Source organism: Cynara cardunculus (assembly GCF_001531365.2).
Source record: "Cynara cardunculus var. scolymus isolate 2C chromosome LG 14, CcrdV1, whole genome shotgun sequence".
Taxonomy (NCBI): Eukaryota; Viridiplantae; Streptophyta; class Magnoliopsida; order Asterales; family Asteraceae; genus Cynara; species Cynara cardunculus.
This window is the reverse complement of record NC_037541.1, coordinates 14,259,304-14,274,576: the sequence shown is the minus strand read 5'-3', so window position 1 is coordinate 14,274,576 and position 15,273 is coordinate 14,259,304. Positions and strand designations below refer to the sequence as shown.

General features: G+C 37.9%; 1 protein-coding gene across 1 annotated transcript; it reads left to right on the top strand.

Annotated features, from left to right (window-relative positions):
* The first annotated feature begins 12,871 nt into the window (after positions 1-12,871).
* Positions 12,872-14,568, top strand: LOC112526562 (AAA-ATPase At2g46620-like). The gene has a single exon (XM_025136898.1). The coding sequence runs from the start codon at positions 12,914-12,916 to the stop codon at positions 14,360-14,362; it is 1,449 nt and encodes a 482-aa protein (XP_024992666.1). The 5' UTR covers positions 12,872-12,913; the 3' UTR covers positions 14,363-14,568.
* The last annotated feature ends 705 nt before the right edge of the window (positions 14,569-15,273 follow it).

Sequence of the window (15,273 nt, the reverse complement as noted above, 5' to 3'; positions counted from 1 at the left end):
ACATAAAAATTTCTCTTCTCTTCTTCTTCTTCTTTCATCATATAACTATTTTGTTTGTTATATATAATTAATACAAATATCAAATCATCTCATTATATCAAAACAAAAATTTTACCCATCAAAAATATCCGATTTCTAACTCTACCCACGTTAATCAACAATTGGTAACCAAATATCGACATACTAATGAGATTATACTCAAGATTGGTATTATTATGACTATATCATTTCATAATTTGTTTACAATACTTTTATCCTTATATCATATCATTTGTTAAAATCATGTTTTGGAAATGTACAATTACAACCATTATATTGCCAAAATTTTCAACATATACTTGTCATTATTAGAGATAATTATATACTTAGATAAATATGGGAATTATTGTACATATCTCTAAGCTTTATTCTCTTATCATGTATGTGTATATCTTGTAACCTTATTTATAGGGTTGAAGGGGAATGGGAGAAGGAGAGACAATTCCAATTCTGTTATAGTATCAGAGCACAAACCCTAAACATCACCTCTCATTTGTTTCTTCCTCTTTGATCCCTCTCTTTCTAAACAACGAGAGATAAACCACCCATTAATAAACACAAGGATTTTCCTTATCATCTGGCTCTAACCGTTACCAATATCATATCGTTCATCCCAATTACTTTAGACATTAAAAAAGTGCAATATGCATCTTGGGCTGAATTGTTTAAAATTCACGTCCAAGCTTAGCAGGTTGCGAATCACATCATCCCCCAAAAAAAAAACCACCGTCAATGAAGACTTATGGAAGCGTTTGGATGTCGTGGTCCTACAAATAGATTTACGGTACAATCTCCCTCGACCTCCTGCAAACAATTCTCGTTCCAAACTCCACTGCTTAAAAAGTGTGGGAGCACCTGAAAGGCATGTTCCAAGATAACAAAAGATCAAGAGTTGTTCTCCTTGAACAAACATTTTCCAACATCAAGCTTGCTGATTTTTCCAATATCGAGGTTTATTGTCGCAAAATCAACCGTCTCTGATGAACTCGTCGACGTTGGTTCCCCGGTTAACAACAGTCTATAGTTCTACAATTGGTGGTTGGGTTGTCTGAAACCTATGATGGCGTGGCTACGATCATCCAACAGTTTAATCCTCTTCCCGAATTTGCTCGTGCCCAGAGCATGTTGGCCCTAGAAGAATCCCAAACGTCAAAGCAAGCCTCAATTGCCGGCAGTGATAATGTCGCATTCGATTCCGACTCACAACCACAACCGTTGGATTCCAGGTATGACCGCCACACCTAATTTTCGTCAATCATTCTCGTCGGAACCCCGCCATAGGTACGACGACCGCCAGTCGGACGCCCGTGATAGGTCCTCCCGAGGATAGGGCCGCAGTTGCCACCGAGGGCGACAATTTCCTTGGGGTGGTGGGACCAGCAGGAGCCAACAACCGCCGTGGTATCCCTTACCGCCGCTGTATAACCTGGCATCATCACCGTGGCAGCCACAATGGGCAGTTCCTCCTTGCCCATATCCGACAGTTTCCGTTGCACCTTGGGCTACACCTTCATCTTCAGAGCCATACAGGCCCAATTCCAGCAGGTCCGGTGTACTCGGCCCATATCCTGCTCAAGCCCACTATGCTAGCCCAATTCCCACCAACATAGACTCGGCCTTGCATACAACGTCGTTACATCCTCCGTACGAGCGTTGATATATGGATATAGGCGCGACTTCTCACATGCCTACGCACCCATGTATAATTTCTCACGTTGTTAATTCGAGCACTAAAAATCATATTCTTGTCAGTAATGATGGATTTTGTCACCAAACTTCCAAGAACGGTATGGAAGTGGGATATGATCATGATGGATTTTGTCACCAAACTTCCAAGGACGGTAAAGGGGCACGATGCCATATGGGTAATTGTAGATCGGCTAACGAAATCTGCTCATTTCTTACCAATCAGTGACAAGTATACATTAGAAAGATTGACCCAGCTTTATGTCAATGAGATCGTGTCGAGACATGGTGTACCAATATCCATTGTCTCAGATAGGGATGCTAGGTTTACTTCGAGGTTTTGGTCAAGTTTTCAGTAAGAAATGGGAACGCGGTTGAACTTGAGTACCGCATATCATCCTCAAACTGATGGCCAGAGTGAGAGGACGATACAAACACTAGAAGATATGTTGAGAGCTTCGTAATTGACTTTGGAGGTAGTTGGGACAACCATCTCCCATTGATAGAATTTGCTTATAACAACAGTTACCATTCGAGCATCAAGGCAGCACCATTTGAAGCGTTGTATGGCCATAAGTGTAGAACTCCAATTTGTTGGGCAGACATTAGAGAAAGACAACTAGCTGGACCCGAGTTAGTACAACAGACATCGGATAAAATAGTACAGATCAGGGAGAGGTTAAAGGTTGCGCAAGATAGACAAAAGAGTTATGCGGATAGAAGACGTCGACCTTTGGAATTCCAAGTAGGTGATAAGGTTTTGTTGAAAATATCACCATGGAAAGGGATCGTGTAAGCTAAGTCCAAGGTATACGGACCATCTGAGATAACTGCAAGAGTAGGAGCAGTTGCTTACCGGCTGAAGCTACCAAAGGAGTTAGGTGGTATTCACGATACCTTTCATGTGTCGAACTTGAGGAAATGCATGGCTGACGAATCAATTGTCGTGGATTTGGAAAACATCGAGGTTAATGATAAACTCGCTTATATAGAAGAGCCAGTTGATATCTTAGATAGGAAGACGAAAAGACTACGAAACAAAAGCATACCGCTGGTGTTAGTAAAGTGGAAGTTCCATAAGGGCAATGAAATGATGTGGGAGCCCGAAGAAGAAATGAAATCTAGGTATCCTAAATTGTTCTAGCGAGTACTAATTCCGAGGACGGAATTTCCTGAAAGAGGGAAGAGTTGTAAAACCCAAAATTTCGAGGAATAGATAATTTACTTTTATTATTATTTATATTTTATTTATATGTATATATATATATATGTCAAATAAAAATAGAAATTAAAATAGGTTTAAAATCGAACCAAAAGTGAAGGAAAAGTCAAGTCATGGGTGAAAGTGTAATTTCGCGATAGTTAAAGGGTTGGGGCGGWTGTAAGCAGGTCCAAACCAGAAGGACCTGTTTTGTAAATGTGCAACATACCTGCTCTGCAGAAGGGCCTGCTGTCAACGTTGGGTGAGGCAGAAGAGGAACAGGCGATGCCTGGTCCAAAAAGGGAAACTGTGACCTGCCGGTTGTAGGCTGTGGAGAAGCAGTTTCACAGCCTAAAACTCGGGATTCGGCTGATTTGGTCAACTAATAGGCCAAATCGTTTGAGTATAAATTATGGGCACTGGTTTAGGGTCGCCATTCTTTTAAAAGAAGAAGGAAATCATCGAGCTTGAGAGAGAAAAACCGGAGTTCAAGACCAGGCAAGAACCCCCTGTTTTCCCGTCATTTAGAGGTAAATGCTCAACCAAAATTTATGTTGTTACAATGTTTAGTTGTACCTTTGACCCTGTGTAGAACTCTATGAAGGCCCACGTCCAAACTTCGTGTCTTAGAGTTCGAATTCAAAGTTTAGATTTCATTTGGTGAATACGTTGTATCGCGTTCTGTTTAGAAACCACTTTAAAGAAGGTTATACAGAAGCTCTGCATGAGAGCTCTGTATCAAGTTATATGGTACAGAAGCTCTACATGGGAGCTTTGTATCAAGTTATGGTAACCAGAAGCTCTATATGAGAGCTCTGTATCAAGTTGTGTTAGACAGAAGCTCTAGAAGAAACCACAGAGGGGCTCTAGCCCTTAATGTTGAAATAATTTTAGTTAAGTCACAGAGGCTCTGGTCTTAGGTTTGAAAATATGTTCTAAGTCTAGTTAAGAACCAGAGGCTCTGGTCGCGAGACCAGAGACTCTGGAAGATAGAGACCAGAGGGGCTCTGGCCTTTGAATTATTTTTCCAAGTATGATTTGGGACCAGAAGCTCTGGAAGAGAGACCAGAGGGGCTCTGGTCCTATGTTGAAATAATTTCTAAGTGGCTAAGAACCAGAGGCTCTGGTCATGAAGACCAGAGGCTCTAGAAGAGAGACCAGAGGGGCTCTGTCCTTGATGTGAAATATAATTGCCAAGTATGATTCAACCAGAGGCTCTGGTCGTGAGACCAGAAGCTCTGGAAGAGAGACCACAGAGGGGCTCTGGCCTTGGTGATGTATTATTTTCTTATGGTATACAAGCAGAGGGGCTCTGTCAATACAACCACAAAGGCTCTGGCCTAAAGGACTTAAGAGTCCAGAGGCTCTGTCAATGCAACCAGAGGCTTTAGCCGTCCACAGAGGCTCTGATCTTCTTCCAGACTTAGTCGTTTAAGGTATATAGCTAGATGATACACCTTGTGCCTGAACTCACGTTCCTATAATTTTGTTGATGTGAAGAACGTTCTTAAGCATAGTTGACCAAGGTTGACCCTAGCCAACGTAGTTGATCGTAAGTTGACCTTTATGTTAACCTTTAGGAGAAATTAATCATTTATATGCTATTTACTATTATAAATTATAGGTTGCCAGACAGTGACGTTAGTTAAGCAATCTACGTTAACAGGTGAGTCTTCATGAGACTTACAATTGGATGCCTACCTATGTATAAATTTATTTCGAGCATTATATGATTTATATGATAACGGGTACATATACATGATGTTTCAGTTTACATACATGATATATTTTACATGTATGTCATTTTATGATCAGTTGCATGCTATGTGTTTAAGCAGTTTTCAAATAACTCTAGCATGTTACATCATATGAAAGTTTTATGATCAGTTTTAATGGGTGAGCATTTGACCAGCAAGTCACGACCAGAATAAAACACTACCCGGACAAGTGGGTGATCAATTAAGATTGAAGTATCAACCCAGGGCGTGTTTGTKACTAAATGACTCACACCCGACAGACAAGTTATGAGATCTCTGTTATTTCAGTGCTGCATGTTTTTCAGAAAATGCATACTTTTGGTACAAAGTTTACAAGTTGATATGTATGATGTGGAATAATCTTTACTCACGCAAACCATGAACTCACTGAGCTTTATAAGCTGACTATAGTATGCATCTCAGGGCCAGATAGTTCGAGATTGGATAAGAGCAAAGGACACGCTTAGAGAGTCGCTACTTATCATCTTATGTTTAGTCTTTTGACGTTGTGTTGATCCTTGTAACTTAACCCGGTATGAGGTGGGTTAGAACTTTATATTAAAAAATAAGGGTGTTACAATGAAATCCTTCCGGTTACGGGTACGGGTCAATCTCACATCCCGTCTCCTTCTTCTCCTCTCATCTTAAATAATGTCCTAGTCGTCTCACGTTTAATCAAAAAATTTAATCTCGGTTCGTAAATTCACACGAGACAATTCGGTCTCACTCGAATTTGATCCCTGTGGTTTCTCTGTAAAAGGATTTGAAGACGGGTACACGTATCCTCTAATGTGATGGCCATGGTGACCTTTATCCCGTTTCCAAAGCCATCACCTCCTCCGGTTTTGCTGCACTTTCCTCCTCTTCCCTGTGGCACAACCACCTTGGACATCTGGGAGACCTTATCCTTCAACAATTTTTATCAAGACATTTTATTTCATGTTATCATCCTAGATCTCGTTGTTTTTGCAATTCTTGTCAATTAGGGAAACACAATCGTTTACTGTTTTATCCTTCTAGTTCCTTTTATGTTGCACCTTTTGATTTATTTCACAGTGATATTTTGACATCTCCAGTTATGAGCTCCACGGGGAACCGTTATTACTTATTATTATTGGATGATTACACCATTCTTTTTGAATTTTCGCGCTCGCTCATAAATCTCAAACTTTTTCTCTTTTTAAAGATTTTTGTGCCTATATTCAAACTCAATTTGAAAGGATATTTCAAATTTTCCAATGTGACCATCTTCAGCAACCCATACACCATCAACAACCCCTCCACCATCACCAACCCACACACCACCATCTGACCCACTATCATCCGCTACGAACACTGCCCCACCTAATACACCACTCCCCAACCCGTCCCATCCACCAATCGCACCCCAACCCACCTATCACAATGACTACCCATGGAAAACAAGGTATCACGAAACCTAATCCTAAGTACATGTTTTTTTGCTCCTATACACCTCCACCTTCTCCTCTTCCTTCTTCCTATCTTGAGGCTATTCGTGACTGTAACCGGGCCTCGTAATGCTAATGTAATTAGGTGCATGTGGGTGTTTACTCACAAATATCAATCTGACGGGTCTTTCGAGATCCATAAGGCTCGCCTGGTCGTTAATGGCAGGTCAGAGCAAGTTGGCATTGATTGCTACGAGACATTTAGTCTGGTTGTCAAACTGGACACGTTCCGCATCATGCTCAGTTTAGCCTTATCAAGAAATTGGGGCATTCGTCAACTAGACGTCAAGAACGCATTCTTACATGATCAGCTACACGGGACCGTTCTTATGCATCAACCACCAGGATTTCGAAGTGTTGAATTTCCTAATCATGTGTGTTATCTCAAGAAATCTGTATATGGCTTGAAGGACGCCCTGAGGGCTTGGTACACTCACTTCGCCAATTTTGTCTCCACGGAATAGCAAGTGTGACACCTCTCTGTTTTTTTATCATCTTGGTCGTGAAACAGCGTATTTGTTATTATACGTGGACGATAGTATTCTCACAGCCTCTTCCTAGGCGCTTCATACCCGGATCATACGACAGCTTAGTGCCAAATTTGCAATGAAGGACCTGGGTCCTCTTCATTAGTTTTTGGGTACTCAGTCACCCGCAATTCTGATGGTCTTTTTCTTTCTTATAGAAAGTATGTGTCCGAGATTCTTACTCTTGCCAACATGGCTTCATGCAAACTGGTTTCCACCCAGTTGAAAGCACCTCGAAGCTCACTGCTACAACCGGTCCTTCGGTCAGGGATCCGACATTATATCGCAACCTTGTCGGGGCCTTACGGTACTTGAATTTTATACTCCCAGACATCTCATATGCGGTACAACAAATCTATCTTTTTATGCACGACCCACGCGAGCCTCATCTTCATGCATTAAAGAGGATTTTAAGGTACTTACGAGGTACCTTAGACCACGGTTTACACTTGCATCCTTCTTCGACATCGGGTCTTGTGTCTTACACCGATGATGACTGAGGTGGTTGTCCGGATACCCGATGTTCCACCCTCTTGATACTGCGTTTTTCTGGGGGCTAACTTACTATCATGGTCCTCAAAATGCCAAGCTACATTATCGAGATCCAGCGTAGAGGTTGAATACCGTGGGGTTGCAAACGTTGTTGAAGAAATATGTTGGATTCGCAACCTCTTGCTAGAGCTACACAATCCCGTCATGGAAGCAACAATTGTTTATTGTGACAGTGTTAGTTCGGTTTATTTATCCGGTAATCCTGTTCAACATCAGCGTACGAAGCATGTGGAGATTGATATTCATTTTGTTCGTGAACATGTGGCCTAGGGGGGCGTTCGGGTGCTTCATGTACCATCTCGATATTAGTATGACGATATCTTCACTAAAGGCTTACCGAAATATCTTTTTGATGATTTTCGGTTCAGTCTAAGTGTCTGTGGCCCTCCCCTTAGACTAAGGAGACGTATTAGAGATAATTATAGAGCTGGATAAATATGGCGACTATTGCATATATCCCCGAGCTTTATTCTCTTACCATGTACTTGTATACCTTGTAATCTTATTTATAGGGTTGAAGGGGAATGAGAAAATGAGAGGCAATTTCAATTCTGTTAGCCATGTCTCATAAATATTTAACTTACCGACAATTTAAGTACTTATTTATAAAATATTAACTGGTTATAATAATTGTTTTGTTGCTTTATATAGGAGCTTAATCAAATGAGAACTATTTTGTTTATGGTAACCGTAAGATCTAATCTCAACCATAAATCAAAAGTTAAATTAGGAATTAATAATTTTGGTAATTTTAACTTAAAATATTAATTAAGAGCATTTTAGAGATTTTATAAATATCATCTCTCATCTCTCCTCTTTCCTCTCTCTGACGAATCTTATTCGATGAACCGTATTCCCATGAACCTTATGTGAACACAAGATTTACACTGTGATATCTATAAACGATATTCACTATGATACCCAGATATATATATATATATATATATATATATATATAGAAGATGCACAATGTGATACCCTCAGTAAAGCAATGAAAATAACGAAAATGCACATTATGATATATTTCATAAAAACAAAGAAAATACATTATGATACATGTGAAACATTGTGAACATTATCACTATGATACACTTTGATTCCCAAAAGTATTTAAAATACGATGTATATTAGGTAATTAATATATAGGTAACTAATTTTAACTATATACTTCTTTCTAGAAAATTTAATTAAATCTTTTGATTAATTATCAAAAATAGAATTATTATATTACCTTTTTAGCTTATTAAAGAAATATCCTTAAATATGTCAAATGAGTGGTTCCCAATGGATCTCACGTTTACCACAAACTAATCAGTTCTCCTCTTAATGGACTCATATATAGGGGTTCATTCAAGGGAGAACTAACTAGTTTGTACTAACCGCGAGATCCAATCACAACCATAAATCAATTTATAAATTAGGAAATTTATAAGTTTGGTAATTTTTAATTAAAATTTTAATGCAAGGATATTTTAGGTATTTTCTCTTCTCTCTCCGTCCTCCGGTGATACCTAAAAATATTGACTTTATAAAACAAAAGACACAATGTGATACCCAAACACATATAAGATGCATTGTGATATCAATGTGTTACATCTCCGAACGACCACACAAACGACCTCAGTGTGATACCGAAACACATATAAGATTAATTGTGATACCACTGTGGTCTCATCGGTGGACGGGGGACGGAGAGAGGAGAGGAGAGAAAATACCTAAAATTTGGGGGAAAGTTTATCTTCTCTTTTTTTTTTTTTTTTTTTTTGAGGCTCCAAAAATGTAGGTATTTTTGTTTTCTCATTTTCAAATTTTTTTTTTTTTTTGCATTTTGTAGGTCTATATTTATTGTTATTTGTTGATAGGAATTAGGTGTATATTGTTGATGAATGTTGTTTGATTTAGGGTTTGTTACTTAGCTTACCATAAACCAATTCACCTAACTAATAATAATTCTTCTACATACTCAAATTAATTCATCTACAACTAAAATATTAATTAGTTTAATCAAAATATATAAATAGATTATTGATTATACAAATATATAAATATGTGATTTGGTAATCTTTGAGCACGGCCTGATTTAGCATATTTAAATTAGATTTTACCATGCGTTTAATTGCAAGATACTTACATGAAATACGAGAAATTGAAGAAGAAAAAAATGTCTTGAAAAACTACATTCTTAATGATATAGTGACAAAAATAGTATCAACCGATTCCAACATAATGATTACCAATGGCTCAGTCCTTGGGCAGTATGTCGTTAATCCATTGGAAACCTCATCAAATGAATATGGGGTATTTTTTTCTATTATGAGTTTCTCTCGATTTTTACCATCATTGTTGCGTCCTTTCTTAATACACCAAACTTGATCATTAATTCCATATTTGAGACTTTTACTCCCAAACCAACAAAACATAATTAAACAAGAACCATCCATACTCTTAAAAGGTTAATTTTTGTAAATCAAAATCCTATCTATCATGCATAGACTATAGTAATTGAATGAAGTCAAAGAGTCATATGCTTGTGTATGCAGGGGCGGAGGGCCTAAGGGGCCTATAGGGGCCCTGGCCCCTGTGATTTTTTTCCCACTTAGCATACAACAGTGTAATCCATTACCTTTTAGATTCAAAAATTTTCAACCGGCCTCCCCCTTCCAAATCCAATCCCGAGAAGCGAGCGAGAGCGACTAYCCATAAGGCCATAACCCACTGCCGAATGCAGCCTGTGTGTGAGGACGAGGAGGGCGACCAGCGTAGACGGAGGCACAGAGCCATGGAGGCGGAGGCGGCGACGTTAGGCGGAGGCGGCCCTGCAGGCGGAGGCGGCGGCAGCCAGCCACGGTAACTCCCGGTCCCTGTAAGTCCGTCCTCGGTCCTTCTCAGTTCTACTGCTTGCTACTCTGCTGATTGCTGCTTGTGATTGCTGCTTGTTGCACACTTGCACTTCACTTGCACAGTTGCACCTTTTTCTTTTGAAATCAAAACCCAAAAGGGCAAAAGTGGTGATTTACAGTTTACTGATTTAGCATTTAGGTGATTATTAGGGCTAAATTGACTGAAATTGGTTATATGGTGATTTACTGATTATTAGGATTTAGGGCTAAATTTACTGAAATTGGTTATTTAGAGATGCCTTTGGTTGGTATTTGCAATCATATATGTGTGGAAATTAGCTGATTTGGATTCTCTTTTGCAGTGTTTGCGCAGTCTTCAACTTCTCTCCCAGAGTTTCATTTTGTTGAAATTAACTTATACCACTTAACTGTTGCTCCATTTCGATATCTAACACACAATAACATTACTGTCGTTTTTGGTGTCTAGCATCATGTTTACTTGCAGATACTAATGTAACATATAGAATGCTAAATAATTTATTTAAAATGAAGAATACAACTCATGAATAATTGGATATAAAGTAAATTCTTAGAAATTAGAAATCTATTGTATACTCAACTACCAAAAGATTCTTAATGGTCATTGTTCTGCAGAAGATGAGATACTCATCAAAGAGAAGTTCTAAAGAATTTGTATTGCCACAAGATTTTATTTACCAACAAAGAGCTTACTTCAAAGAGGATGATGAGTATGAACTAGAAATGGAGGGTATTTGCAATTAGGTGATTATTAGGGCTAAATTGACTGATTTACAGTTTACTGATTTAGCATTTAGGTGATTTAGCATTTAGGTGATTATTTCAAGGAGGATGATGAGTATGAACTAGAAAAGGAGTAATACAAGGAATACTAACAAAATACAAGGCCTAAATGATGTCAAGTTTTCTAGAAGATCATCCAGGTCTTTGATGGGTTGTAGTGGGGCTATAGGGGATGACTTAAGAACTGATGGCTAAGGAGGAACAAGGGATCCTTAGTGTATCATAGTCTGAAGGGTCTTTAGTGTATTTTCCCTTTTCTTTTCTCACGTGCTCGGACAACTAGCCCGTTTTTTGACAGGTGCTTGTCTTACTTGGGTCRTTTTCTATCCTTTCTCTRCATTTGATCCCCTGTTATTCCCTTTTCCTTATTYCATCTTCAACCCATGAGTAAAAGATAAGTGTGTCTGATTGGATAACCCCAAACCTTACTAACACATCGTCCCAGTGTATTTTTGGCATTTTTGAAAATATATAATATTAGGTTCGGCCCCTGCGCTTGGAAAGTGTGTGTTCCGCCCCTGTGCGTATGGACTACAAAAATATGTACAAAATAAAATATACAAGTGTTTTGTGCCCACATAAATGTATTATTTATATATAACACACGTTGGACCCGCCACCATCCATTAATATATATTTATTTATTTATTTGTTTGTTTGTTCAGAAAATAATAGTTATTATGTTGAGGCAAAAGATTCCAAAAAAAGGAAAAAGGAAAAAGAAAAAAGAAAAAAGAAAATGTGACGTGATGGGTAGAGAGACTTTCGCTATCATCCATCGTCATATGGGAATGAAATGGGCAAATGCTTACCACGCATTATCATTATTATTATTATTTCTATTTCTATAACATATATATATATATATATGCTTAAATGTTTTTAAATATATTCAAACTCAACCACAAAAACAAAACAAAACAAAACATATATAACTAAATCATATAAAACAATGACAAAGAAAATTAGGGTATTTTAAATTTTATTTACTCTGTTTTCATCTAACATGTTTCTATATGTTCAACAAACTTTCTTAACAACTCTTATGTTTTTTTCATTAAATCCAATTACATGAACACAGGTCACGTATACAATCTTTGGTCATATCTCTCGTCACAAACATAGACAAGCCCCTTTTAATTTAGAAACTCAAAAACCTGGATTGGATTGGAATGAAAAGAATTCTCGAATGTTTTTGTAAGGATGAAAATTGAACATTAACAAAAATGAACCACCCTTACTAAATTCACTCCAATTATTATTTATTACTACCAACTCTCCACACTCTTACTTTTTATCTAAACATACATTCTCTTTATTCATATCATTTATTTTTTTAATTACAAATTACATATCTTGTATTTTTGTTATTTTTTACTTTAATTTTCTTCACCACCTCTGATTGCTTAATTACAATATATCTCTAATTTCTTCATCAAACATTAGCATCTCTTCAATAATAACAACTTATTTACCTTAAGAAGAAGATGTGTTAAGAAATGGTTCCCATGCCATGGCTAGTTGATAATTTTACACATGTGATACGATGGTTAATTAAATACTAGGAATTAATTAACAATTACATAGAATATAATTACTAGTTTAGTTGTGGAATGATAGTCGCATATTTGAATTTGATTGAGATAATGGCTAAAATCTCAACTCAAGGTTATTTATGTAATTACTCCACAGTTTCAGTTTTAGTTTTGTACACTTGTATTTCTTTCATATCCCTCCTTTCAAAATTTCCAAACTACCCCCTAAATTGGAACTTTCCTATCCATATTTAATTCCCCCCTACTCGTAATTTACGCGGATGCTGTGACCCCTTCTCCTTTCCTTATTCTCTCTCTCTCTCTCCCTATCTTTCAGCATAACAATCTCCTCCGGCCGCTGCCCACCACCGCCAGCCAACAAACACTACATACATACATACATACAAACACATTCGCTGCTCCTCAACGATGTTCAACGCATACCATCACTGATTCATTCTTACAAATCCTTATTCACACTTCTAATGGGGTTTTTTCTATTCCTGTTTCTTATTATTTCTTTCTTAATATCTGTTCGCTTGTTTTTCTATCGAACCACTTTGATTTATCGTTTGAAGAAATGGGGCCACTGGATTGAAGATCGAATTCATGTCCATCAATCGCTCAAAGTACCTCAACTCAATGAAAACAACCAGGAGAATCTGTTTTATCGCAAGGTTTCTACCTACCTCAATTCCTTATCAACCATTGAAGACTCCGATTTCACCAACCTCATTTACGGGAAGAAGCCAAACGGTGTCGTTCTATGCCTCGATGATGATCAGACCATTCTAGACACCTTCCTCGGTGCTAGGGTTTCCTGGACAAACAGAGTCGAGAGAATTGAGGAAAATGGCCTTTGCAAAAAAACCTTTCTGCTCAAGTTAAAGAAGAAAGATAAGCGAAGGATTTTGCAATCTTATATTCAGCATATTTACAGAGCTTCAGAAGATATCGACTCCAGATGTAAGGAGCTGAAGCTTTATATGAACACGGCGACGCTATCGGATGACCACGGGAGCATAGGACGGTGGAGGTCCGTCCGCTTAACGCATCCGGCTACCCTCGAGACGATAGCCATGGATTCAGATCTGAAAAAGAAGGTTAAATCCGATTTGGAAGCTTTTCTCAAGTCCAGACAGTACTATCACCGATTAGGCCGTGTTTGGAAGCGGAGTTATCTCCTCTACGGACCTTCTGGTACCGGAAAATCCAGTTTCATTGCCGCGATGGCCAAATTTCTGTCATACGATGTCTACGATATTGACCTCTCGAAAGTGGTAGACGATTCCGATCTGAAAATGCTTCTATTACAAACAAGCAGCAAGTCACTGGTGGTAGTCGAAGATCTAGATCGATTTATCACATCAAATTCGACGACGGTGAGTCTATCAGGAATCTTAAACTTCATGGACGGCATATTAAATTCGTGTTGCGGAGACGAGAAATTGATGGTTTTCACGATGAACAGTAAAGAAAAGATGGATCCGGCTGTTCTACGGCCTGGCAGAATCGATGTTCATATATATTTTCCTTTGTGTAATTTCAATTCGTTCAAAACATTAGCGAACAACTGCTTAGGTGTAAAGGATCACAAATTGTTTCCTCAAGTGGAAGAGATCTTCCAGACGGGAGCAACGATGAGTCCAGCAGAGATGAGCGAGCTGATGATCTGTAACCGTGGGTCCCCAGGGCGAGCTTTACGGTCGGTGATGACAGCTTTACAGATCAACGGCGACGGTAGGAAAAGCGTGTTAGCGGCGGAGGAATCGTCGTCATCGGTGGCGGAAACATCTAGCGTGTTGGTGATGGATAGCAGCTGTAGCGTGCCTGTTGTGAAAGAGATTCAGAAGCTGTACGGTCTGCTGAAGATGAAAAGCAGCAAGAAAATTGGGCCGTCGGATCAGTTTTCAGGGTCCATGGATCGCCGGTGATAATGATGACGACTAGTTTAGTAAGTATTGTGTGGGTCCCATCCCATTCCCAACCCAACCCAACCCAACCCAATATTGTTTTTTATTTTTTTTTATTATTAGGGAAGAAAAAGAAAAGGAAAAGGAAAAAGAAAATAATTTGTGAATTCTTTCTACTTACTTTGTTTTGATTTGGGAAATGATAGATATGCACCCCAAAAACATACTTTTTATTTTATTTTATTAATTAATATATGTTTGGGTGCCAATTGCCAATTGGAAAGTTAAATATATTTGTCGGTATAGAAAATTAAAGGTATTTTTATTTGCATGTTGGTTGGTTGATTTCAACTTGTATAAATGTAGTTGTCTTTACGGATTAATTTGTTCGAATAGATTAATAAGGTTTTTGTTTGAAAGGGTTTTCTTACGAATGAAAATAACATAAACTTGATTATCTGCACAGTTAACTCAATAAATCATTTAAGTTACCAACAAATAGTCATGTATAACTTTTCAAATAAGTTATGGGTGTTGTTAACAAACATACCATAAATTATATATTGAAAATGTAAAAAGTAAATCTTTACATTGATTAATATATATGATAAGAAGAAAATGAAGTTTGACCCCACATTTTAATTTGATTTGTTGTAGAACAAGTAATAAATGAAAAATTGACATATTTGGTAATGATAGGATTGTTGGTTGGAAGAAGGTAGTTGTAGATTGATGTGAGAATCAAATGGTAGGTGTGATTTGTTGGTACAATTTTCATAACGCACCATTCAGTTTTGTATTTTTATTTAAGAGGGTTTTGTGGTCGAATCAAAGGGGTAATCTGTGAATTTATGAGATCATCATATATTTAATTCATATACTTGTTCTTATCGACTCGTTTTATTAAATAATTATGAATTTGTCATCTCTTC

Coding starts and splice junctions, on each gene's coding strand:
- LOC112526562 (XM_025136898.1), top strand. CDS start 12,914: ATGGGGTTTTTTCTATTCCTGTTTCTTATTATTTCTTTCTTAATATCT.